The following is a 26774-nucleotide window of genomic DNA, read 5'->3' as shown; positions in this document are numbered from 1 at the left end:
AAAACAAAAAAACAAAATGTGCACAGGGACTACAGCTGCAAGCTGAAAAGATAAAGCTTTGCACAGAGAAAAAGAAAACAGCAAGAATAAAACGTTGCATTTGATGTTGTTATGGAATTTATTTCATATACAGATTGGGAATTCATTCTCTGAAATAAAACCTGTGCAACGGTTAAGGATGTTATCAAAGAAAAAACTCCTGCACTATCATGTGGGAAAGCAGCTTATGATATCGCACCTTTTGGTTCTCCTCAATTTCTTTTCTCATTTCCTGCTTTACAGCCACTCTTGTCAGTGATCTGTGGGAACAGTAAAACATGTACAGTCACCATCAGCTTTTACTATATCCCCAGCCGGCTGTAAAATGCCAGTTTTAATCTCCAAAAACCTGTGGGCCTCAAGATGGTACGTTTGCAGTCAATTCCCTGTAAACACTTGACTCTTACTCAGCACTTCTTGGTGTTATTACAAGCTGCCTGAGCCAAAATAAGCAAACATCCAAAACACTGATTAGATCTCCATACAACAGATGTATTTACTGTGGATGTAATAGATGTCACAGGGAAAAGTAATAAAGCTAAGGTTTTATAAAGAGAATATTTCCAGTGCAATTAAGTAACAAGATTTGCTGTGGCCTGTGGATGGATTCACACATTATGAAACTGAACAGAGCTCCACAAAAAAAGTTGGACTTTGGAATGGTACCAAATGTGTTAGTCACTCAACCAGAGGGGGAAATAAGATGAATTTTCTTACCTGGCTTTGCTTGGAAAGTTTTGACTGAGGTCTCGCATAAGCTTCAAAGCATCAAATTTTGGCACCGACACGATTCTGGCAGCAGCTTGGAAACTTAGATCTGTGAGTATCAAAAAATTAAACAATCAGAATTCCCATATTACATATCTATTATATAATTCCCATATAAAAGCACTGTGGAGATGCTTTTATCTTTACTTTTAATGTATTACTTTAAATTCATGTCAAAGCTAGTGCAGCAAAATTCCAGTACATAAAGAACTATATTTTTCTTACAATCACAGACAAACCAAAAACAGATTATTGATACCTTGCATTTCCCACACTTTAAGAGGAGCCATGTCGTTGGTGCTCTCCAGAAGATGTTTACGCAGCTCAACGAGCTGCTCTTTTAGGTCAGAATGAGATTTCCTTCAAAGACGTGAAAGAAGAAGAGGAGGATACAAATGTAAGGGAGGGATTTCTTTTTATCTCTGAACCAAGTCCCAAAAAAAAAAGATCTGGATGCGCATCAGCAGTAGCAGAAAATGTAAGAGGTATTAAAATAATCATGATATTGCTACTTACTTTAATGTTCCAAAAAGGAATCCATGGACCTCATCGTTATCCTCATCCTCTGTGTTTGAAGCTGTCTTTGAATCTATAAAGCAAAAGATTTCTGTTTAATTGCCTTGGACACGGTGAGGTACAGCAGCACATGTTTGATTAGTCACCAAACTGACCTTTCACTTTAGTGTCATCCACAGCTTTGTATTCTGTACTTTTGATAGCCAACTCAACACCGTAGCCAGATAAAAGCATCTTCTGAGGTTTTGGATTCTGTTTCAGTCAGAAGCAGAGAAATGGCTCAGATGTAAAAACAATATAGAGTTGCATTTACATGAACAAAAGTCAGCAGTTACTGTCTCTATCATCAACACTTGTGAACCATAAGGGATGCTTTCTGCCTTTACATTTAAAGTATTTAAGCATATTGAAACCTAAAGTCCCTAATTAGTGAGTTCAGCTGCCTCAGCGATAGCCAGTGTTTAAACTCAAGCAAAGAGACATGCAGTTTTCATTGGCCAACATTTCAAGCAGAATAGGCTTCAGCTTGGTGCCTTTCAACATAGCACAAACATAGGATGCCATCTTTCAAAATAACCAATTAGTGAGTTTGTTGAGTAGGCCAAGTGCTGACACACAAAAATCATTTGTCTATAGTTGCAATCATCAACAACCAAGTTCCCAACTGCCTCTAGAATCAACGTCAGTACAAGAAATATTCCTGAGATAACTATGCACAATGCCAAGAGTTGGCTGGAATGGTGTTAATCAGACCACCATTGAACACTGGCAATCTGATAAACAAATCTGAGCGGGGCAGATGCCAGGAGAGCCCTACCTGCCTGCTGGAGTGCAACAGTAAAAGTTTGGCGATAGAGGGCTGGTCCTCTGTAGCTGTTTTTCATTGTTTGTTAAACTGAAAGGGCTGCTCAATACTATAATCAGTGAAAGTTATAAGCTTTAAATCATTCTGTCAGTGGGAACAAAAAGCAGCCAGGCTGCCACATGCAGCAACAGATTCACTGACATTCAGCCTTGACACGAATGTCACCCACATTCAAAGCACTGCCTCAGTCTTTCACAGGCACAATCAAGACTGTAACACCTACACACTGCTACTTTCCCTAACATATCTTAAAGAAAAGCACCTTTTACTCCTTCAAAAGGCGCCTGTATCGTAGATAAATAGTTTTCTGTGTGGTTCTAAGGAATCTCTTAATGCTTCTCTTAAATATTGGTGAGTAAAGCAATCTGTTCAGTCCATTATTTAGATGATAACTCTTGTATCAAAGCAACAACAATAGACAAACAATAGACAACAATAGACAGGTTATAATGGGGTTTCTACACAGTTGCACACACAATACTTGTCTGTAGTATAAATGTGCTGTTTTTGAGTGATTTATTGACAATAAGAAAGACAGAGAATATCACAAGTATCTTCCTTGAGCCTTCCTTTGTGTGCAAATCAAAAGATATGAGCACAAGTTAGATTACTTAACAACGTGGAGAGAAGTCAACCAGTGCAATAAGTTGAAAACCACTTTAAAAAGGCTGTTAAAGCATTACTACTCACCGCTACAAAATGGCGCAGCACATACACGAGTGTGCCTTCTTGAGCTTTCTCAGACAGCACTTTGTGAAATGAGGTGAACTTCTTGGTTCCAATCTCAGCATAAAGGATCACCACTGGAACGTCTGTTTTGTTGACTCCTGGATACGTGTGATCATTCTTGTATAAAAATGGTTTCGGCCTGTAGACATTTGAAAATATTCAGGCATTTCAGAAATAACATCGAATGATACACACAGTGGTAGCATAAAAAAATACAATTTTAATAGCAAACTCACTATCTTAACTTTTTAACTTGTTGTGCTCTATGAGATCAGTTTATCCTTGAACAAGAAGACAGTGCCATTTCATGTTACCTGCCTGCAGCTGCCTTCAGGAGCTTCTTGACGTCCTTGGTGCTGCAGCTATGTTGACCATGGATGGAGACAAAGGCAGGGCAAGCCTCAGGCGGAGGCTCATCACCAGCTATCTGTTAAGAGCAGGAGGGAAAGAACATTCTGCAACACACTGGCTACAACATGATACTAATACTTCCAGAAATTGGTGTTTTGTTCCCATAAGAGTTGCAATGCACACATTAAAATGCATGTGATCTCAGTGATGTGATGTGGCATGTACAAAAGAAAAATACAACATGGCAATTACAGAGTCCAGCACCACCAGCGCCTCACTCTTTAACATGGGGCAGAGTTAATTAGTTAATTCTGAAACCAGATTGATTTATTCTCAGTACACTCCGGCAATCATTCCACCGATTTGCACCGTGCAGCGCAGCACTTCATTTCACCCGCAAATGGCCATTCCTCACTCAAATATTTAACACATTTTTAAATGAGAGAAATTCATCATCACAGTGCATCACTATCATCACAATGAACTCTCTGCTAATCACTGCCAAGACCACGACAATCAAAAGGTTAAGAAATTGTGGACATAGAATGAACTGAAATTGCACTAAGCCACTCAGTACTAAAGTTAAATTCAATCCACAGATAAGTATCCATTTAAAACTCAAATCATATGGTACTTTTGTGTATTCCCCATACAAACAGTATGCCCTTGACAATAATATAAAATGCACAGTAGGACAGATGACTCAACACAATAAATTGATATACCTACACAGCCACACTTTCCATTACAACACTTCCTTTCTGACTACAGCTTTTAACCTCTCATATTTACTCACTGGGAAAAATCTTTTGACCTCTGATGTTGTAGATATGGAGCATCTATCCTAACCCTCTCCCTGCTTCCCCCCTCTTTGAAACCATAATGCATTTTTACACTCAGTAGCTTGAGCAACACATCCTCCCTCTCTAATGTCAGCTGGTCCCATATTCGTGATTTGTGATGCCTAATACTCGCACGTGTTATAGAGGGGTAAGCTAAATATGATAATGTGGGATGGATGGATGGATGGATGGATGGATGGATGGATGGATGGATGGATGGATGGATGGATGGATGGATGGATGGATGATGAGGATTCAAGAGGGATCAGTTCTTTCAACACTATGACAAGGCCAGAATTTTTATAGCAAGTAATACAAGGATGCATAATGTTCACATTGATTAATGTATCTGAGAAGATTACAAAAAGAGACAACATTAACATTGTTTGTCACTGAAACAGTTAGAGATAAACAATAATTACACATTCTAATTCTGTGAGAAACCACAGAGATACACCAATAGTGTGGTCAAAAACAAGTGGAGTTAATCAATGTGGACTATTTAACAAGGTGCTTTGGGAATAATTAGTACCTCCAATTAAAGTGCTGTGCTGACGTGACTGATAGGAACCTGAAGCCAGCAGAGAACCTGGGTTATGATTACACTAACTATCTAACTACCACCCCCTAACAAGAAATGCACTTTGTGCCCCTTGTGTTCCAATAAGCTTATTTTGACAGCTTAATTCACACTATTTAGATTCACTACATACCTGTTGGGAGGCATGAACAGCTGGTGAGTAGGTCCGCAGGGCCAGAGCAAATTTGAGAAGATTAACTTGCAGATCAGTGAGGAACTGGCCAGCCTTCTTAATAACCAAGTTATAGTATGAGCGCACAGACTCTGAAAGACACGACAACATTTGTTATAGTGAATCAGTTATAGAGGACAGGCAGACCTGCCATGGTGAAACATTATTAATAACAATCTGTTACTATACTCCTCCATAACTGAAGTAAGAATGTGGTTTCAAACATCATACCTCCTTGCTTGTACACGGTGAGCTCTTTCACAGTGTCAACAAACTGCCAGAATTTCTCGTTCCCATCTTCTCCGATAAACTCACTGCATAGGAGAAAATGAAAGCATCAGTCAGCATTAGAAAGAAAACACTCTGAGTACCTAAGGAGCCATTCCCTTACAGTCCTACTACATTATTACTCAGCACCAACAAAGCTGTTGTTAGAATTTACATTTAAGCAAAAGTCCAAATATTGTAAGTCTTTTATGTGGAATTAAATTAAAAACATTTGCAAACAGTGCCCTTGTTAATCTGGACTATCCACATCTCCACACAAGGTCTACACAGTTTTCAGTGGAGGTACTTTCCCCAGAAGAAATTGCCCCCTTTGATGACCTCGGTTCGCAACCCCCAACAGGTGGGGTTAAAAACTGCCCCTGCTGACAAATCCCGATTTAACCCCTGGTCCAGATTGCTTGTGCGTGCGTGTGCGTGCGTGCGTGTTTGTGGGTGGGGAGGTGGGGGGTGGTCACTGCCTATCTGTTTGAATGCATGTCCAGGGATGATGAGTACTAACGTTACCTTGTCTCCAGGAGGAAAGGCGTCATGCTCCACTTGGCTTTCAGACCGGCAGTAACTCCTTTGGGTGCTGATGTGACATGATGTATGTGCAGCAGCAGCAGCAGCAGCAGTGACGACACAATAACAGCCCTCATTATATCCGGCACGACGTCTCATGAACCTACAGAGAGAGAGAGAAGAAATCAGCGGGGGTCAACGCTGCCCTCCCTGTGTGTGAGAGGTGCCACTCAGTGCCACGTAGTTACTGTAAGTTAAACTCAAACACAACACGAACACACAGATATATATACAAAAAACAAACCCGCAAATGTAACGTTAAGCAAGGAGCTCCGTGAGAAAGTCACACTGAGCTGTTAGCTACACCAGACGTTACTTAGCGTACTGTAAAATAACGGTTGAGGGTGAAGTTAACTTGGCTTGTAGCATAAAGGTAAACAGACTAGCATAGCGCTACACTAGCGTGATTTAACGCACAATTATCGTAAAAAGCGTAATTAGTACTACTTAGGAATTGGTTAATACGTTTCCAATAATTCACCTCTCACCGCTTCCTGATGCTGACCGCTTCCATACAAAGCAAGACGCTTCAGCTCGGTATTTTGGGCAGCTAACTGTCTGTGCTGTCAACCCGTACAGTTAGCACGCGAACCGGCGGCGGTGCAACGGGGTGGCTCGCGCTGACCGTCACACGGGACCGAAACAGCCTCGTTATGAAAAATTACGCAACGCGTGTAAATGTTTTAAGGTAAAATTAACGACGTCATTTTTATGGACACAGTGAGTCGTGGTGGCTGTGAAGTTAGATAAAAGCTGGTGTAGAGGTGGGGATTTACTCCGGCACGGTGATAGACAGCTATGAAGTCGGACGCCGAAGCTCAAAAGCTGTTTCCCACCAAACACTCAAGCGTGTTGTTGGTTGCTGGCCAGCTTCCACCGGGAGCCTGACTGTGTCACTCTGGACCTGGGAAGAAATAGCTACAGAAACATGCATTTTGTTTTCTTTAGTATTTTTGGGTAATCTGTTATGGCTCTTCAGTGGGAAAAGGTGCTCACTGTAGGCTACTTTGTATTTGTCTTCAATTACATTTGTTTTGGAATTATATGTAGAGTTCAATCAGTTAAATCTTGTGGGATGTAGGGTGAATGTAAGTTTTTATTTTGGCAATTATATTTCAAGTGTACGGAAGCTTATTGCATTCATTCAATAAAAAAAAATACAGATCCTGTTTTTCTGAGTAATTTTTTCTGTTTTTCTGAGTAATTTTTTTAAAAATCAGTTTTTCTGAGTAATTTTTTCTGTTTTTCTGAGTAATTTTTTTTAAAATCAGTTTTTCTGAGTATTTTTTTCTGTTTTTCTGAGTAATTTTTTTGGATCAGTTTTTCTGAGTAATTTTTTTCCTGTTTTTCTGAGTAATTTTTTTGGATCAGTTTTTCTGAGTAATTTTTTTCCTGTTTTTCTGAGTAATTTTTTTTGGATCAGTTTTTCTGAGTAATTATTTCTGTTTTTCTGAGTAATTTTTTTTCCTATTTTTCTGAGTAATTTTTTTCCCCCCTGTTTTTCTGAGTAATCTTTTCCCCTTGTTTTTCTGAGTAATTTTTTCCCCTTGTTTTTCTGAGTAATTTTTTTCCCTGTTTTTTTGAGTAATTTTTTCTCTACTTCGAAATCTCGCGATAATACGGAAGCCCTAAATACGGAAGCCGAGAACGGCCAGGTCCGTATAAAAATTTTTTATTACCGTTTTCTCGTGATAACGACTTATTATTTCGTTATCTCGAGATAACAAAGTCCGTTTTCTCGTGATAACGAATTAATTTATTTCGTTATCTCGAGATAACAAAGACCGTTTTCTCGTGATAACGAAATAATCATAGAATGTGTCGTTGACATGGTTGCCTAGCAACATGTTTCCCCGGTGCAATCGCTTCTGTTTAATATAATCAAAGACGGTTTATATAATACATCCATGGTAGCAGCTGGTTAGCCGCTGTATGTTCGTAGCAGGAGGCTACTAAAGCGAGTCTGTTGGAAACACTACACATCTACAGATATAACGTAACAGAAGAGATGTTTTTCGTGGGATAATTGCCCCAAACCATGTGTAGAACTCGTATCAGTGAGCTGATTAATGTGATCACATCATCCTGACTTCAGCCTTCAAGAGCTGCCACTAACGTTAGTCTGCTCTGAGGAGCTGTCAAGTCAACAATGAAGTACCGGTAAGTTACACTTAACATTAGTTTGTTTATTGAGCTGGGTTTATTCAAGGGGCTAACTTACAGGTTAGCATAAACACATGAGAGTAGACTACGTTATGGCAGCTTCAGCTAAGGTAATGTTAGCTAGTTGCTGCTCAGATAAAGCTCATGAACACTGCTGTCTTGCCAAATGAACATTAGCCTACATGTCAGTGGTCGCAGGCAACAGGTGTCTGATGGTTCGAGATATAAGTAAATAAGGTTGTGATTTCTGACAGCAGCAGCCAGTAGCTAACGTTAGCTTAGCTGAAACAGGATATATGGGACCAGTCCACCGGCCGGTAGCCCCTTAAATAAACCCAGCACAGTGACGTTATACAAACTAACGTTAAGTGTAACTTACTGGTAAGTTATTGTTGACAGCTGGTGTGGACAATAATCACACAGTGAGTAGAGTAGAGTAGAAAAGTTAACTGCCCCATGCTCGAGCTGAACAGTAGCCTCCTGTTGCTAGGCAACCATGTCAACGACACATTCTATGATTATTTCGTTATCACGAGAAAACGGTCTTTGTTATCTCGAGATAACGAAATAAATTAATTCGTTATCACGAGAAAACGGACTTTGTTATCTCGAGATAACGAAATAATAAGTCGTTATCACGAGAAAACGGTAATAAAAAAAATTTATACGGACCTGGCCGTTCTCGGCTTCCGTAGTTGCACACAATTCATTCATTATTTTGTATTTCTGCATACAAGCGGTATCAGCAGCATCTTATAAAGATGAAAACATTTTAAACATGAGTTAAGCTGAACTTTGAAATCTACATCAGGGGATGGATTTAATGGACTATGAGGGAGTATAACCCACTGCCCACCAACAACAACAAAAAAAGAGAGAGAGAAAGAACTATAGGTACTGCAGCTAACTTGTTTTTAGATATAAAACTGTTCAGCCATAAAGTTAGCTTCAGGATTTGTCAGGGTCAATTATGTGGATGAGGAGCTTATGCATAACAAATGCAAGTTGTAGGCTACAGTAGGTGCAACAATATCATTATTGTAGATGAAAGAATTTGTCTATTAAGTCAGTTATGTAGACTTAAAATATGTCTATTATTAAGTCTACATAATTAGAGAGACAATCTAGCTATTTATAACAGGTATAACAGGTTATATCAGGTTTATCATCTCTGTAACTTTGTCATCCTCATATTGTTGTCTCGACGGCAGCTAGCCAGACTTGGAAGCATATTGTTTTCAGGTTGTTGACCTGCTGTCTGTTGGTAGCCCACCCACATCTGTCAGTCCGTATACAGTCTATGGTCAGCCTGTCCCTCCCATTCTTGTGCGCACAATATCTAGGCTACAGTATGACTTGAATGAAATTATTAGATTTAGTGGTCAAAGGTCAAAGTCAGTTTGACCTAACAAAACACTTTTTAGATATTACTCAAGGTCCCCTACTTATAAGCAGTTTCTGCTTCCTTGGGGTTCCCTTTCATGTACATCTGTCATAATTGTAAATCTGTAATATATTCTCTCTTGCAAAGTACATGAATAAAAAATATCTGAATCTGAATCTGAACTTCACCTTGCAATCATAAAAGTATTTCAAAAATGTATATTTTAGATGACTCTGGAGGCATACCACCAGGTTTTTAGTGTAGTTTTATATTCTTTACACACAATATTGTCTGTCATTCCTGGATGAGGGATCCCTCCTCAGTTGCTCTTTTTTTTTGCCCTTAAAGGGATTATTGGGTTTTTCCTTATCTGAATCCCAGCCTAAGGATACAAGGTGTCTATATGCTATACAGATTGTTAATCCCTTGAGGCAAATATTGTGACTTGTGGTTACTGGACTATGTGAATAAATCTGACTCGACTTTTATAAAGTTTGTATACTTCTTTTTTTTTAAGGAATTGTAAATCAACTTTAAATCAGTGTGAAGGAGGAAGAAATATGATTTATAATCTATTGGATGATTTTCCACAGAATCCCTGATAGCTTTATACCACTGTTGTTATAACCTATAACTACTTCTAAACTAAACTAATGCTCGTGCATGTAAAATAGCTGGACTTCTTTAATCCCAATTTTGGCATCACCTCAGTGGTTTCTGTAAAGCTTTCTCCATTTCATATTAGTTAAAACTTTGGACATTTTTGACAGATGGCAACTAACAACATTTTAATATGGCATTTCAGACAGAGATAGATAGATAGATAGATAGATAGATAGATAGATAGATAGATAGATAGATAGATAGATAGATAGATAGATAGATAGATAGTGCATCTATCTATAGATAGATGCACTTGTGGTTGTGGGACTATAACATTACTGTTGCAGCTGTTTCACTTTTAACAACAGCACAATCCCCCCCCCCCCCCCCCCCCCCCCCTCTTTTTTTTTTTTAGCAGCTATTAGACATTAAATTGGGCTGTTTAAAAACGGTTTATACTTAAAACTGGCAACCATAAGCGGTAAGCAGAGAAATAGTGTTATCTCTTTAATCCTCAAAGGTCACACTCGAATGAATGTGCTTCAAAAAAGTTACATCGGATTTGGTATTTATATGTGGTTAAATCTCCATGTTGTCTCAGTTCAGGGTCCGTTTGGGCTTCTGGCTTTGCACTGTTTAACAAGATTATGGGATGGACGGGATGGGGATGTGGAGCTTTCCCAGCCAGTCTAACCACGGCGAGAGCATAACGCATATTTGTCGGATCGGATGCAGCAGCAGCAGCAGCAGTAGCAGCAGCAGCAGCATCCTCTCAAAAAGCACTGCTTCAGCAGAGTCAGTCAGACCGCCTCTACCCGCGGAGGCTGCTGCTGTAGAGGATGCTGCCGCCGGAGGATCCAGCTCAGCGGTCCGACCCATCATGCGATATTTCTGCCGAAACAAGTCCACTGCACAAATGATCCTCACTGCGATTTAGCTCGGGAACTGCTCAGACAAAATATATACGAAGATCGAAACTAAAAAAAAAAAAAAACTCTCCTCGGTTGCCTCAGCACTAACTTGATACCGGAGCATGGGAGTCGTCGCAGGCGCGGATGCAGCTCTCCACCGGCTTCAGAAGTTGGACAGCCAAACATTTTAATGCCATGACTCTTGACTTTGGACAAGATTTCCAGCGCAGTGCAGGCGGCGTGCAAGTAGTGTAACTATAACCTTAAGGTGGATCTGTCTTCTTCTTCTTTTTATCCACATTATGCGTCTTTGGATGGTGTTATTTGATCAACATGAGGCTTTTGAATAAACTGCACCTTTAATGTGTCTGAGGCATGGAGGATTATTGATAGGCTACCTGAAGAACCAGTGGGTGCTACTTATTATTCACAGTAATGGAATGAAAGACACTACCCTGATATAATGGATGATAGATCCAGTAAGCTCATCTTGGTTCCTATTTTAGCCGTCCTTTTTGTTATGATAGGTTATCAGTACATATGCCCCGCCGGCAGTAATTCGTGCCACTTTAAGACTGGGGAGAAATTTGAAGGGGTAAACCTACTTTCCACCCCGTACCAGGACACGGATGATTTCTACAGAGATCAAGACCTGGAGGATGACAGCCCCCCAAAACTGCCGTCCAAATTCAACTTCACCGAGAGAGACCTTGACAGACACGTGGAGTTCAACATCAAAGGGGACGACGTGATAGTGTTTCTGCACATCCAGAAGACCGGGGGAACCACTTTCGGGAGGCACTTGGTGAGGAATATTCGCTTGGAGCAGCCGTGCGACTGCAAGCCAGGACAGAAGAAATGCACATGCCACCGACCAGGGAAAGAGGAGTCCTGGCTCTTCTCCCGGTTCTCCACTGGCTGGAGCTGCGGACTGCACGCAGACTGGACCGAGCTAACGAACTGTGTACCTGTTATTATGGATAAGAAGGAGGCCCAGAGGAATAAAAGGTATGTGCGAGTGTGCGTGTGAACAAACAGGTGTGCAAAAAACAAACAAAAAAAAAATCTCCTTGTCCCCTTATACTGTAGGTCTAGGGTCACAGATGGTGTGCTCAAACAGACATGCATTACACAAACCACTGGGGCCCCTTGATGCACTCCACATGTAACTTTAATTCTGAATTTATGTAATTTGGCACAGACTTCAGGCTTGAGCAGTGATGGAATGAGTACAGGCTAAGATGGGTTCTCACGTCTCCCCCCTGGAGAATTACAGCCTTATTATTAAGTCAGGAATAGAGCATGAGTTCACAGATGAGACATTTACAGATGAGATATGTAGGCTACTGCACACTTCCACAAAGGAACCAAATGGCAAATAATTGCACTCGGCAATCAGTTACTTCACATCTTTGGCAGGTGGGTGTGTGTATCAGCATGTGAGACTGGGCATAATGTAATGGAACAAACTACAAAACTGCAATCAACCTAGTACTTTACTTTGCTTGACCCTTATATGAATTGCCTGTGTTTTTTTCTAAATGTTCCCGTCTGCTCATTCACATAGAACTTGTTCCAGATGTGCTGCCGTTATTCTCCCTAAATGTGCAATTAAATAATTGTACTCGACTACTGACTGAGCCCCCACCCACCTTTTACAGAAGAAATTAAGTTGTTTATGAGAGCACAGTCCAAATGTTCTCACACCTGGCGGGGAACACTTTTATTGCCCTGGTGAAAACTCTTAATTGCGCCTATTGAAATCTGACAGAGAAATTTATGAAAGCACACACATGCACTCTGAATCCACAAGGGTTTGGTTAAAGGGATAGTGACTGATTTTCTTTGCTATATTTTCTTCCTTGTGAATGAGAGAGTCCATTTTTCTCAATAACAGTGCTGAACTTGCACTACATCTGTACTCAGATGTGGCCCATACATCAGCGCACACGACTCTTTCTTTGCGTCCTCTGCCTTTGTGCGATGTGTCAGTGTCTCTTTGAGGTGCTCTTGTTGGCTTGCATAACTAGCTCACTCTCTCTCAGAACCACTGAGTTGTAATTGCTGTACATTCAGACATTCACAATGTAACAGAGATGCAGCACAATTACAAAGAAGGATGCATTGTAATGAGCCAGTCACCACATCAGCAAAATATGTCTCTGTTTGCGTTTTGTACTCAGCAGAGTGGCTGTGTGTATATTTCTATTCAGTTAGTGTTTCTGGAGTCTGTGACTTTTTTAAATTGCATTATAGTTCAGGCTGTTCATTAATCTAGCATGTTTAAAGTCTATTAGTCAGTTAAATATTCTCACAGATACTTGTGTACGCAAACATCAGATAGGAGAAGCACTGACCAAACGTCTTGTCTCACACGCTGGACGATATCCCTGTCTGTTTTGAAAAATACAATCATGCACTGAAGTACACGAGCCCATGATTTATTTCTGCTGTACCAAGTGTTTCCTTTACTCAGGAAAGTGCTCACTGGATGCGACAGCTCTTCATTTCACAGCTGCAGAATCTATTCTGCACTTACAGTCCTCCCATCCCTTGTTCTTTAGTGGGCTCCTGCAGCATCTATTCTGAGATTATTCTGCCTCGACCAAGACTGCTGGCAGACACATTATGTTAGAACCCCTCACTAACCATCCACCGCACACGGCACATTTACTAAGTGAGATGACTAAAAGCATTATGCAAATTTCATTCTTCAAATCATTTTGTGTATAAGTAATGCCTTAATTAAAATATATTTAATGGTATAAGGTCAAAGTAAAAAAAAAAAAAAAAAAGGTCTCTTGCACAGAAAAATGCATCATTTGTAGTGAAAAACACAATAATCCACTTGTTACAAAAAATCTTCACTCCACCTAAGGGTACAATGGGGAATACCAATCGTATATCACTGCCAAATTCAGATGGCATGCCCTTGTTATGCGGTTGAGAGCCTCTCAGATTGAGTGGCTGTCTTTCTGCAGTCCCAGGCATTCACCTTGCCAGCTCTTGAGATGGCAGTATAAGGAGGAGGGGGAAGAGGAGGAGGAGGGGGGTGAGGTATGAGGTGGGCTGCGATGGCACTGCCTGCATGGCATTGTATGGCCTTTTCAGCTGGGCAGGGCGCACAGCACGGTGAGCCAGCCGTGCGGCCCAGGAAAGGTCAGGCGTGTCAGACTGGATCAGTGTGCGTGTCTTGCAGTGTGGCTCCTCTGGAGTGTGCTGTCAGTCAGGGGAGAAGTGGAGCAGGCAGGACAGCTCTCTTCAGGGGCTTTTTGGAGAAACATACCTCTGAGTGCCATCCTCTTAAGTTGCTTTGCGGAGAGCATCATGGTATTATGATTGCCTGCTGAATGAATATGGCTTGTTGAGCAGGTTGTTTTCCTCTTGGGCAGTTTCAGGGGCCTCTACAGAGGAGAGTTGCTAAAAATGATTTCTGATTGTTAGCTACATGTTCAGTATTCAACTGCTTGGTCTGGCATAATGGGCACATATATATTCTATATGATACTGGATAACTAAACCTGGGATTGATTTCCAAAAGGCATAAAGCAAACTCGGAGAATCATGTCTTGAGATAAGATTTGCATGTTTAGTTAAAGGTTGAAGGTCAGTATCAGAGAAATGTTTTGATGTTGCTTTTCCATTGAATAGAGAATGAGCTTATTTTGTTTCTCACTGCAATATGTTAGAGTCTGTTTCTGTCATAGTACAGAAAGAAAATGCCACAGAGATTAAAAAACAACAGGGACACAGCTTTATTGTTGCGGCTGAAGGTCTGAGGTGAGGAAATGTGATTATCAAACATAGAGCTGGAAGTATCCAGTGAAGCATACACAATACACCTTGAATAAATCAGTTGTGTTGGGCTTAGGGTGTCCAATTATCCATGTATAAATTTCTTTATTATCATCTTAATAATCACAGAAGCGTATATGAATCAGTACAACCCACACTGTTCCTGGTAGATGAACTGTGCAAGACCAGTTCTGTTAAATCATCCAGTCTCATAATTAAGGACAGTTTTAGATGTTATTCTCCAGCAGTGTCATTAGTAGTGTTAAAGCCACATGAAGCCTTTATCACACATCAGAAAGCACAGGGAAGATGCATCTTCCATGTAGAGCAAGGTCACTCAACCAGAACACAAAAAAAGTTTATGCATGCACATTAAGATTCATTCAAACCAAAGTATCACAGCTGGTGGTATAGGAGCACAGGCAGGGAGGAGCCCAGCACCAGCAAGTATAGGAGACTGGTGGAGTTAAATAAATGAAATTAGTTTTCAAGCGGTTTGGCAGGCAGGCAAGCAAATAGACAACAGGTATCTACAATAAGTATAGATATTGGATATTTGTAAAAAGAAGCAAGTTATAAATACAGGGGAGAAAATAAGGAGAATGAGAAACAGGTGTGATTGGGAATGTCAAACAGGTGGAGCAGGTGGATCAGTAACAGGAGGAAAATCCAGGGGCATCTGGTTGGTGGGTGGAAGAGACACAGGCAAAGAATCCAGTATAAACAGGGCAGAGGCAGCAACCGTGACACAAAGGAGAGACTTCTTCATCGGTTTATGTGACACAAACTTTTACACAGTAGTATCCCCTTAGTGGAGCGAGGGGATGGGGTGTGTGGGGGTAACCACTTTGTATACCTGAACTTCTAATTTTTCCACATTCCTCTGCATAGCTTTAATTATTTGTATCTGTATTATCGATCTCAGGTTGTTGACATGCACTGAAAAGGGGATGTTTAGTCGATACACAAGTGAATGTAATTAGTCAGGCAGGGTCATCAATCTTTTTGTGTTTGTCGCCGTTGACGATGCCAACATCTCTTACCGTATGTTCCTATCGGCCCTCTCTCGACCGAATCACAAGTGTACATTTGTACATGTTTTAATGACATGTTTTTGAATGAGTGTTGACCTGACATTAGTTGCAAATTATTCATATTTCAACTCTCACAAAGGAGTCTATCACAGTGGTGGTGCACTACATTTATGATACACATCTTTGACGAGTTCAAGCACACTCCACAGCCAGCTCATTACTCAGGAATTTGTATTTGTTACAGAGATTCATATTTATTTTATTATTCTATAGTCTATATAAATCTTGTTGCTATGAGAGTTGTGTTTGTTTTGTTCTTTTCTCACATCAGGTCATGGGCCAATGAAAAATGATTCAGTTTAGATTCAGGAGAGCCACAATAACTCTGAACTGACACACACAGACTTAAAAGTAGTTCTTGTTTTTCTAACCCATGACTCTTTAATTCACTTGTTCTCATTAAAATATTAAATATAAAGAAAGAAAAGGCTTCATTTATGCAAAGAGAGGAAAAAACATTATTACTTCCACAGCTTAAACAATACTTGCAGCAACACTTTCACTCTATCCAACCATCTTCATCCAATTAGGTTTAGCACACATTTGGATAAAACTACTTGTATTCCCCCAGATCAGCATGATAATCTTCATGTCTTTACATCCAGATGCACAGTAAAGGTTTTTTTCCTCATAGCAATTCAAGATGTAATGTATGCGTGTGTTTTTCAGTGACTGATGTGGTGAAGGGTATGCCGCAGCCCTTGCAATTACTAGGTAGAAAATTTGAGGTTTGCACTCAGCAAACAAGCTATAATACAAAGAAGAGTGGCTAATACATGCAGCAGAGGCAGCTGACACTGAATTAACAATTGATCTGTTTTAATGCCTGCTTGTGTTGTGTTCAGAGGCCCCATCTTTTTCCCTTTGTCCTCTGGTCTCAACTTAGCAGCTACATCCATTTATAGTCTGTATTAAGAACATTCACATGAAGTAAAGTGGAATTAGCTCACACACTTTTTAAGTGTTGGCCTCTTACGGGTAGTGCTTTTGGCTATAACTTACAAATTCATAAACTAATTATGACACAACACAAATTTCTGCAAGGGTCAAATGAACTGATCACTTTCTGTATCTAAATGGTAAAAAGTCAAACTCACTGTGACATCAGCATGTCCAGAAATACACGTCTGGCCATTATTCAATGCTGTAACTCAGACATTGTGACCATATTTCCTGCATCTTGGCCTGATGGCTCAGGCATACAACAGCGAGGCGGTAATTCCAGTTTTATCTTAGTTCCTTCCCTTTTAACTGTGGCCTCATGGTAATTTTATGCATGTGCTGATGTTGCAGTTTTTATCAATTATAAAATCTTCATTAGCAACTTTCTTGTTGCTTATGCATAATGAATGCTCAGTTCAGAAATACAAAGAGACCAAAGCCAGAACAAGAGTAAAGTATGGACGCTCTTCAGTGCCCTCCTTTGATGAAACAGAGAGAGGGAGAGAGGGAGAGAGAGATGTGGTTGATAAAGCAGTGACAGAGGATGTCCTCTGCTGTGATTCTGGATGTTTATATCACAGTGTCCTCAGGGTTTTTATGTGACATGGACTGTCTGAGAAAGGTGTTGTCAGAGCTATCTTTATTGTGTATGAGAGAAAAAAGACAGAAGAAAGGAACAGAAATAGGCACTAGTTTAGTGTCATTGGTGAGTAGCAGTGATTTTGTTTTTCTTTCTTTATACTTCTGTGACACCTTTTTGTTGGAGGTTGTAGGGCTGAACAATTTAGACACGACCTAGATGTAGACCTATCTCTATGTGTGTGTTTGCGCTAGTTTTAATTGGACATGTAGTGTACTGTTTTCGATAACTGTAAGTAACAGGAAAAGTCCTTTGTGTGCTATAAGGTCTCCATCATGGTTACTTTAGCTTAGGGTTTGAATGATAGATAGCAATACTTTAGGACTTATCTGCTTGGCTGCATGGGATCATACTTAATTCATCGGGTTTCTTAGCTGTAATTAAGCATCTGAAGCTATGTAATTTAGTTGCTTCCTAAAGTAGGGTTTTTTCCACCCGTTTCATCAGGAGCAGTGATTCACTGGTGTTACCTACATGGCACATGATAACATGTCCTAATCTTTAGCCGAATAACACTCCCCATCATATTTTATTCCTATTTAGGGATGCAGAGAAGGCTGCAATTACTGTGTGGTCGTTATGCACTTCTGATCACTGAACCATGCGCATCTCTCACTCTAGCTACTACCTGTGCATGACAGCTACCAGCGCTGTGCATCTCCCTGAGTCAGCACGTGGGAGGGAGACATTACCAAGTTGACCCAAATGAACTTGAATGCAGAGAGCTGTTGTATTTTACATTTTGCAGACGCTGGCCTAGATTCAGTCAATTTTCATAATCACACAGTATCTTGTCGCCCAACTCATATTAGTGTTATTTTCAATTTGTCACCACTCATCCGAGGGTTAAAGTTTATTCCTGTCCTTGGAAACAGGAGTTTGAAAAACAATTTTGCTCACTGTCTATTAAGTATGTGGTATTCATCCTAATTGTCATGCAGTTTAAAATGGTAATATTTCTTCTTTCTCTGAGCACACAAAGGTTTTAAAGTATATGAGGTATTAATTCATAGATGTATTGATGTTAGAATATCTTATCTGAACATGTCTGACCATCGAGGATAACTCCAACTTGAGACTTTAATTAAATTTATTCATATCAGTAAATTGATAAAATTCTCTTGTTGCTCCTTATGGACTTTAGACTTTAGGTCTGTGGGCTCTGAAGCCCCTTGCTGAGTCAGAGAGTGAAACTGCAGGACCTCAATGAGACACAGTAAAGCAGAAGGGTAATTGAAGCCCTCCAGACACAGATGAACCTGAAGGAGGAAAGTTGAGCAGATTTACAGTTCTGGTCATATTTTTAGATGTGGGAGGCAAAGTGCTCATCACAATGATGGGATGTTTATTATGTGTGGGGCTGAGAGTACCCTTGCAGGCCTTGGACTTGCAGGGTGCGGATATTGCTTTTCATGTGTCATTAATTCAAGTCGTCATCGCTGGCAGGCCTGAGCAGTCGTCCAGTCAGTTTGATAATTAAGCGCTGCAGAAAGTGCAACAGCATATACCAAGCACTTGTCATGACAAAGAAATTGAAACGGTCAAGGAAGTCTTAAAGGGATAGTTAAACATTTTGGCAAATTGGCCCATTGCCATAATCCCTATAGTTTCAGGAGTAGGTTTGTTACCTTTAATTGTCGATGCAAGCTATTTTTTAAATGGCGGAGCAGAGACATGAGCTGCTCAGAGCTACGCTATGGAGGCTCAAGGGATTTCTTGGTTTCCCTCATTAAACTCATCAAATACACAACCCAAAAACTCCATGGACTCTCATGGACAAGTTGTGACCTGGACATTCACCATGCTATGAGATAATAATGGAACGTTATGAGACAGAGTTGTTTTCGAGGCAAATGCAGAGACTGCTTGCCGGAAAACTGCCCCCGACGGGAACGCAATTTTGAATGAATTTACCTTGAAAACAACTCTGTCTCGTAACGTTCCGTATTATCTCATAGCATGGTGAATGTGCAGGTCACAACTTGTCCACAAGAGCGTTTTGGAGTTGTTGGATTGTGTATTTGATGAGTTTAATGAGGGAAACCAAGAAATCCCATTAGCCTCCGTAGCTCTGAGCAGCTTGCGGTTCTGCTCCGTCATTCTAAAAATAGCTTGCACTGAGAATTAATGAACCTACTCCTAAAACTATAGGGATTATGGCAATGGGCCAATTTGCCAAAATGTTGAACTATCCCTTTAAAGAGTGATGTGAGAAAGAAAATATTAAAAATAATTTTTTAAGAAGATTTAATCACTTTTCTTGCAGAAAGTCTAAGACTTCATTAACAAGGAGAATATTTTGAAGAACATTTCCATCATTCCACCATCTGAGAGTATCGATTAAGACTCAGACTAATACTAGATAAGAGGAGAGATACTATATCAAATAGATAGTCTCAGGGGGGGAAGCAATGAAATGTTGTGTGCTGTCATTCTACTTACATTTTTCACCTGGATTAAGTTTTTTTTTAATCCATGGTAAAGCTGCTCTAATCAATATTTGTATATTGACAGAGGATGAAATGAACACATACTGTATAGGCTAATATGAATCAGGCTGCTCGTGGAAATGAACCCACAGATTTATCAACAACCATGTAGTTCCTCTCAGCTCTATAAAGCTTCGTCATGGATTTCAGCTCATTGTTTTAGATTTATGGCCTGCAACTTTTGTTTTGTTTCACTCCATGCTTTGTTTCATCCCATATTTTCAGACACAACCGGCAGCTGTTTTAAGACAAAATGGTCTAAATACCCATTGTGTTCTATACTACCTGTCAAGCATCAAACAGCAGGCAGCCCAAAAGGCAGTGGAGCATTTAGAGCAGGGTCATCAACTATATTTGTCGAAGGGCCATAATTTTCCTCAACAGACACCTTGGGGGCCAGACATTCAAATAGGCCTAGATTTAAGTTAAATTCACCTTTTTGCTTAAAGCAGATATCAGCTTCGCGGCCGTTTCGGCTAATGCTGCGTTTAAGGCAGGCTTTTGAAACCGTAAGTTACAGCTTCAAGTCACAACTACGACTTGGTAGCGTTCCAGGTAACCCGTAGCTCGTGTTTTTACCATCCTGTTGTCTGTGAAAGTTCCCTATAACGGCCACTCGTAACTTCCGACCCGTGAACTCGTACCAGATCGAACTGGTATGACTTCACAGGAAGGAAAAACACAAAGTACGAGTTTCTTTGAACGCACCATGAGTTAGCAGCCCCCGCCCTTGTCAGGCATCAATTGGTCCTCGTGCTACGTCACCACATTCACGCGCATCCCTTGGCTGCACACACAGCCCTTCATGCCGTTCTCTCTCCTCATTGGATAACACTTGTATCCCAGAAGAAATGTTTTCTCCTCGGGTTACAGCAGAGCAGAGTGACGGAGAGACTCGTGTTCCGGTCGAAACACTCTATGTAAGTGATTGCTGACGGAAAATATGACTAATTAGGACTTATATTAACAAAAACATTTCACTGATATCTCCTTTAATAATTTAGTTTTTTATACACATCTTTGGTGTTTTGTATATGAAAATTCTTGACATCTTGACAGCTGGGCTTTAAGATACTGCCGATTCGATGTTTACTCTGGACGCAGCGTTTCCATATCCCAGTGCAGGGGCTCACAGGCACACACAAACGGAGGAGGCCGAGAAATAAAATACATGTAAACTATTAGAACTGAGATGCACTGACTTAGAGGGTAAAGAGCATGACATGTCGATGAGTTGGTAGAGACCAAAAAGTGAGGATTATTGGGCTTATATTTATCAGGTGGCCAAGACACAATTTAAGGCTGAAGATGAGTAGGTTTAAAATCAAGAAGTAATACAAGGGTTGCATATTGCATACTTTGATAGTGGGTAAACAAAATGGCATTGTACTCAGACTATGTGATAATAAACTTTAAGCGCTATGAGACAAGTGTTGAGATCTTTGTCCTTGATAATCTTTGGGGTCTTCTCTGTAATTTCAACTCTATCCAAAATGCTTATCTGAGTCAAGATGTGTTGTACTTGTGTGTACTTACGTGTGTGTGTGTGTGTGTGTGTGTGTGTGTGTGTGTGTGTGTGTGTGTGTGTGTGTGTGTGTGTGTGTGTGTGTGTGTGTGTGTGTGTGTGTGTGTGTGTGTGTGTGTGTGTGTGTGTGTGTGTGTGTGTGTGTGTGTGTGTGTGCCCAGTTTTCATAAGTTTTAATCACTTTTAGGAGGATTTTTTTTTTCTTTTGCTATGTGCTGTCTCTTTTGTTGGGAGGGGATTAGTGCCCCAGTTCTATGCTAAAATCTGCTGCTTGATACATGATGCTCCAAACAGGGAGCCCTGAGTTGTCTTCATACATTTATTGTTCAATGCACATTGATTGAATAACAGAGCCCTTTCAGGCCATTGCAGTATTACCATTTGGGAAAGATGAAAAGCTTTGCATGTGTATGAGTTGTAATGAATATTTGTCTTTGTCCATTTGGCGTGGTACTGTTTGAGAAGTGGTATGGATGGAGCTTACCGTCCTTCTCTAAAAGCCACTCTAGTTAATGAAAGCTGTGCAGCTCGCCACTGCAGGCTTGCTGCTTCTCTGCTGCTGCTGTCAAATACTTGCTGGCCTGGCAAATATGAATCTCCAGTCGTCTGATTCAGCTCTTATAGTGTGATTAAAGTGTGGCATTTGGTCAAGTGGCTGGCTCGGACCGTTGTGCTCCAGTCACAGTTCCCAGGAGCCAGCTTGGGTATAGACTTAGATTTTTCCAAGGTAGGAAATGGTCTTCTTTTCGTATCAGACACGGCAATGAAGAACGTTCTTTATTTTATTTTTTACGGCACAGTTTTCAGTTTTCTTAAACCAATAACGCTGTGAATATTCTGCTGTTTTCTTAATTTGATCCATGCCGTCACATCTGATAAATACCCCGTTCTAATTCTGAGCTGCGTGCCATCATGAACTCTCAGATCCCAGATGTGCTGTCATGCAGCTGAACTCCTGCTTCCCAGTCAGCTTTTGATCAGTGTGAGATCACCCCCTAGTCTGAAGTAAAAAGGAGAGAGGCAAAGCACCTCATACTGATCTAGTTAAATGTAGTCATCAGTGGGATGAGAATGACTCAGCTGGTGCAGCAATTCAAAGATTCTGTGTTTAATGTCCCCATGAGGCCTGTTTGGTGGCTGAGCCGTGCGAGTGCTCCTGTTATCAGAGGGGCAATTAACTTTGGCTCTGTTTTCCCTCTAATTGAGAAAAGAACATTCAACGTCTGTACCATAAACAGTCCATAAAAAAGTAATTGTGCAACACTTGAAGATTTCTGCCATAAATTCTTTAGTGTTTGTTGATCAGGAGCCGCCCGATCAGCAAGTTCTTGAAAATTGCTTGGATGAGGGGTTGTTGGCTTGATACCATTTTTGTACCTTTTTATGCTGTCTTGTTAAAACAAATATTTGGCCTCAGACTTGTACTCTTTTAACTAGTTAAGCTTTAAGTGTCACCAGTTCTTAAATACAAGACTTGGTAGAACAGAAGAAAATATGCACTTAATGTTTTAATTACAGCTTACTTTGTATTTTTGGCACATAGTAACAGTTCTGAGAATCACTGCAAAGAAGCAGAGGAAAGAGAAAGGAAAAATATTCGACAGTCCTACAGACCTGCACAGCCTCCTTGTTAGTAATTCAAGGGGGGATTTCCTCGGCTGTGTGTGTGTGTGTGTGTTACTCATACTTGAATCTTTGCTTGACAAACTGACATATCAAAAAGTGATGTGAAAAGTGCCAACAGACGCATCCGACTGTGTTATTTCTCAATTGATACCTGTAGGACGTGATGAGGGGACAGTGCCAGGAATAACTGCCCCTGGAGTTGATTTATTAAAACAACCTAAAGAAAGGTCATCTGTCCTTATCTGGGGCGAGCTGGTGGCAGGTAACACATACTGTGGGGAGGCTAGGTGAGCTTGCCTGCCTCGCACTGCACACCAATTTGGAGAGTCGGCGGGCGGCGGCTGACCGAGCACCTGACACATTTAGAGTGTAAGCACAGGTAGAGTCACCCTTATGTCGTCTCATGTCAACCCAACTTCTCCTGACATGCACGTATAATGCTATGCATGTAATAAAATGGTGCTCTGTCAATATCATCTTTACCGCTGGCGTTCTCTGGATCTTCCCTCTGCTGCTGCATCAGTCAGATGTGCTGTGAGAGAGATTTGAATAATCTCACTGAACAGATTGCAGTCCAGATTGCCTCTTAAATTCCTGCATTTATAAATAGGTGCTTGTTCCTGTGCAAAATTGTTATAGATATTTGATCAGTAGTGCACATAATTAAGTACAGATTCTTGTTTCCATTGTGCAATAAATAATTTAATGTGGCAATAGACAGGTTTTTTGCTTCAGCTAATTATCATGAAGTAAACGGTGAGTGCACAATGCAATCGCTATAGAATAATGACACTGTCAGCTTGTTGTTCAGTTCAGCTTTGCTTTCATGATGCAGTTCTGTTGTGGAACGACCAAAGTAACTCTACCTGGCAAAAGAAACACAGTGGTGATGTCAGAGGAGGCAAAAAAGGCAGGAGGGTAGAGTCGCATAAAGTGAGATAAAACAGGTGTGAACCACAGAGCGCTCCAGTAAGGGTTGTCCAAAACCAACCAGCTAGACCAGTAATTAATAAAAACCTGTCTACCTATCATTACAACCAGGTGTTTTACCCATTAGCAGGAACCATGTTTCTAACACAACCTCCGACAGTCACATAACAAACTAAGTGCTACTAGGAAACCAACCTGTGAGAGTGGAATCACAATTGGCCTTTTTTCCTCATGTGTTCCTCCGTCTCCTCCTGTGTTGTAGTTTTTATACAGTAGGTGCTAAATGAAAGGAAAATGAGAAGTACCTGTTAATAATGTAACAAAACAACTTTCTAGAGTTAGAATTCCTCACTATCGGTAACTAATTGACCTTTTCCACTAGACAGTTGCAGCTCTGCTCAGCTCCACTCGACCCGATCCGGTGTAGGTCATTTTTCCACTACAGTTGAGTACTTCACAGTACCTCCTCAACACTGCTGCTACGGTCGCTCTGTCTGTCCCTCTTTTTTCAATCCTCTCATCAGCCACCAAACACAGTGCATCTGCATCTCGTCGACTGACCACGGTGTAGTTTTCCGCACAGCAGCCAAATAATAACAGTCACAGTACAGATCAGTGGTCCCTGGTCCCTATTGCCAGTGTGTTTTTTTTAAATCGCAGGCTTGGTTCTTGTGTCGGACATCGCGCTCACAACTCTTCCAATGATGACACTTTGGCCAATCAGTGGCCGACAGTCTGTTGACGGCTCGCTTGGAATCTCGGCTGAGGCAAAAAAAAAAGTACCAGATACAGGTACTATCCCTAGTGGAAAAGCAAAAAAAACCTGTGTTGAGTTGAATCAAGTCCAGTTGAGTTGAGTCGCGCTAGTGGAGAAGAGCCATACTGTATGACTTGCAAGATTACTATGCAGTTGTTCTTACATCTTCTATATTTTGTAGTAGCAGAAAACATCAGATATAGTGTGTTCAGTTGTGACTGCACAATAGTTTATTTCCCACAGGAAAAGGATTTCCCCCTTTAGATCAATTTCTGTTCACACCACCAACAATATTGCTGTAAAAATTGGATCCCAGGCCACAGGATAATAAGAATGGATTGAAAATCTGTCCTAACAACAGTACAGCACTAGAGAGTTGAGTACCATCTTGCGGCACTTCAGAGTGCTGGTGTGGAACAAATAGCATTATGTCCCAGCACGTGTTGTGATACAGCACATCAACCTCATCATAGGACTACGATGTCCCTCAATGTGAGTCAGTCCTCTCGAGGTGCCAGATGAATGGCTACAAAACAGAGCTTTAAATCCTGTTCACAAATCCAGGGATCAGTTAACTTCTCATCAGTCCTCATTCTGCAATGGAGAGTAGACTTTGCTTCATTCATCATTCTGTGATAAGCCTCTTCTCTCATGTTTGTAATCTGAGCTGTGAATTTATTTACTTTCTCTTCAAGGGTGGTGATAGGAAATTGTCCTAACACCAGAGGCATTAGTTCCACTTGTAATGCCAGGCATGTCTGTGAATCATAATAATGTACAAAGGGAGGAACCACATTAAGTGCTTACTGCTTCATTTTGAACAGGACACATGGATTATCAGCAAAGGCTTTTTTCCTCTCATTGTCATCAGGAGGTAGATTATGCCTTTGTTAAATATTTCAAGATGGTGAACAAACCCATACATATTAATGCCATATGATATGACATAAATTAGCATTGATTCTGGTTCGCACATGCCTATTAAAAGCCATATTGAAAAAGCTGAGTGTTGAAAGCTTTCAGTACCAATGTGCAGAGAAGTTGCAGGGTCGTTTCAGGCCCGGGAATGCATTGCAGAGTGCCAACATGACTAATGGGCCTAACCTGGATCCCCTATCGACTTGCACAGAAATACTCAGGGATTGATTTGACTGCTTATGCCACCGCCATAATCTCCCCTCCAATGATACGGTTTCATGGCTATTTGTAAAACTGCTGCTGCAGCCTTTTTTTTTAAATGTCAGTTGTAATCTCAAATTTGATCATGTTGGCTGCTCAGAGAGGAGCCATGTGTCGAGTTACTCTAAATCCAACCTACTGTGTCACCTCTGCATTACAAAAATGGATGGATATATTTATTCCATATGTTTAGAGGTTAGGTGTCACAAAGGCTTACAAGATAAGTATTAAATCGTTTTTTATTAAATGAAAATTAATGCATCATGCATTTAAAATGAACTGTCATTAGATATAATGATTTTCAGGGTCTTTTGGTACCCATTTGACCACAATGGAAAAATCTTTTAAAAAGTATCCAATTTAAAAAGAGGAAAGAAAAACAGGTATGCAGTATTCCAAGTGTTCCCACAGAGACAATTTGCCGTTATATCTGATAGCATTTTATTCTTTTCTCTTAAATATCACTGCTTATTTAAATTTTCATATTCAGCATTCACAGAAACAGACAAACAGGGGAGCACAGCAGGCACTGGAGGGGAAGAAAAATACTAAAAACACAAGGGATAAATTGGACGATATGAAAGGATAATAAAAGACCTATCTAGGCTTAAGGTACAGATAGGGCAGCCACAATCATGAAATTTTAGTTGACAATTAATTGCTATACAAATAATTGTGATTAACGATGTAATTGTCTTTTTCTGATCATTTTATGCCACTATTATAATATAAGCCTAAACATAGTTTAATAGTACACATCTTAGAATGAAGAAGAAGCTGTTTATTGACATTAAACATTGGAACATATAAATAAGAAGTTAATTTCTGTTTGCCTCCAGGCTTGCATCCATGAAGCTAATGTCAATGGTTGCTCAAGTCATCATATATTAGAAATTAAGCTCCTCAATTAAATAGTTTGTGGCACTCCACTCATGTGCCATTAAACCATAGCAGAAGAAGGGGGCGCAACGTGATGTCATTAAAAGAGCACCATTCAAACCTTAAACGGTGGAAAACAATGAGGA

At 40.5% G+C, this 26774-nt stretch overlaps 2 protein-coding genes across 5 annotated transcripts in view; one reads left to right on the top strand and one right to left on the bottom strand.

The window, feature by feature from the left end:
* Positions 1-6307, bottom strand: part of uggt2 (UDP-glucose glycoprotein glucosyltransferase 2) — a 40366-nt gene extending 34059 nt beyond the window's left edge. For 3 of the 4 annotated variants that reach the window (XM_083996772.1, XM_083996774.1, XM_083996775.1), the window contains exons 1-11: positions 6193-6307; positions 5655-5814; positions 5094-5176; positions 4824-4954; positions 3232-3344; positions 2879-3056; positions 1479-1575; positions 1324-1396; positions 1067-1167; positions 757-856; positions 239-299 (exon numbers count right to left, since the gene is read on the bottom strand). In XM_083996772.1, coding sequence (XP_083852898.1) covers positions 239-299; positions 757-856; positions 1067-1167; positions 1324-1396; positions 1479-1575; positions 2879-3056; positions 3232-3344; positions 4824-4954; positions 5094-5176; positions 5655-5788 — 1071 coding nt within the window. In that variant the 5' untranslated portion in view covers positions 5789-5814; positions 6193-6307. The remainder of the gene's footprint in view (positions 1-238; positions 300-756; positions 857-1066; positions 1168-1323; positions 1397-1478; positions 1576-2878; positions 3057-3231; positions 3345-4823; positions 4955-5093; positions 5177-5654; positions 5815-6192) is intronic. The other variant, XM_083996773.1, reaches the window with a different exon arrangement.
* A 4928-nt stretch (positions 6308-11235) lies between these two features.
* The window catches only part of hs6st3b (heparan sulfate 6-O-sulfotransferase 3b), a gene marked incomplete at both ends in the record, with an annotated part of 60457 nt that continues 44918 nt past the window's right edge, over positions 11236-26774 (top strand). The window contains one exon of the mRNA XM_083996776.1: positions 11236-11780. Within this exon, the coding sequence (XP_083852902.1) occupies positions 11236-11780 (545 nt within the window). The remainder of the gene's footprint in view (positions 11781-26774) is intronic.

Source organism: Trachurus trachurus (assembly GCF_905171665.1).
Source record: "Trachurus trachurus genome assembly, chromosome: 21".
NCBI lineage: Eukaryota > Metazoa > Chordata > Actinopteri > Carangiformes > Carangidae > Trachurus > Trachurus trachurus.
This window is presented reverse-complemented; position numbering and strand designations above follow the sequence as displayed.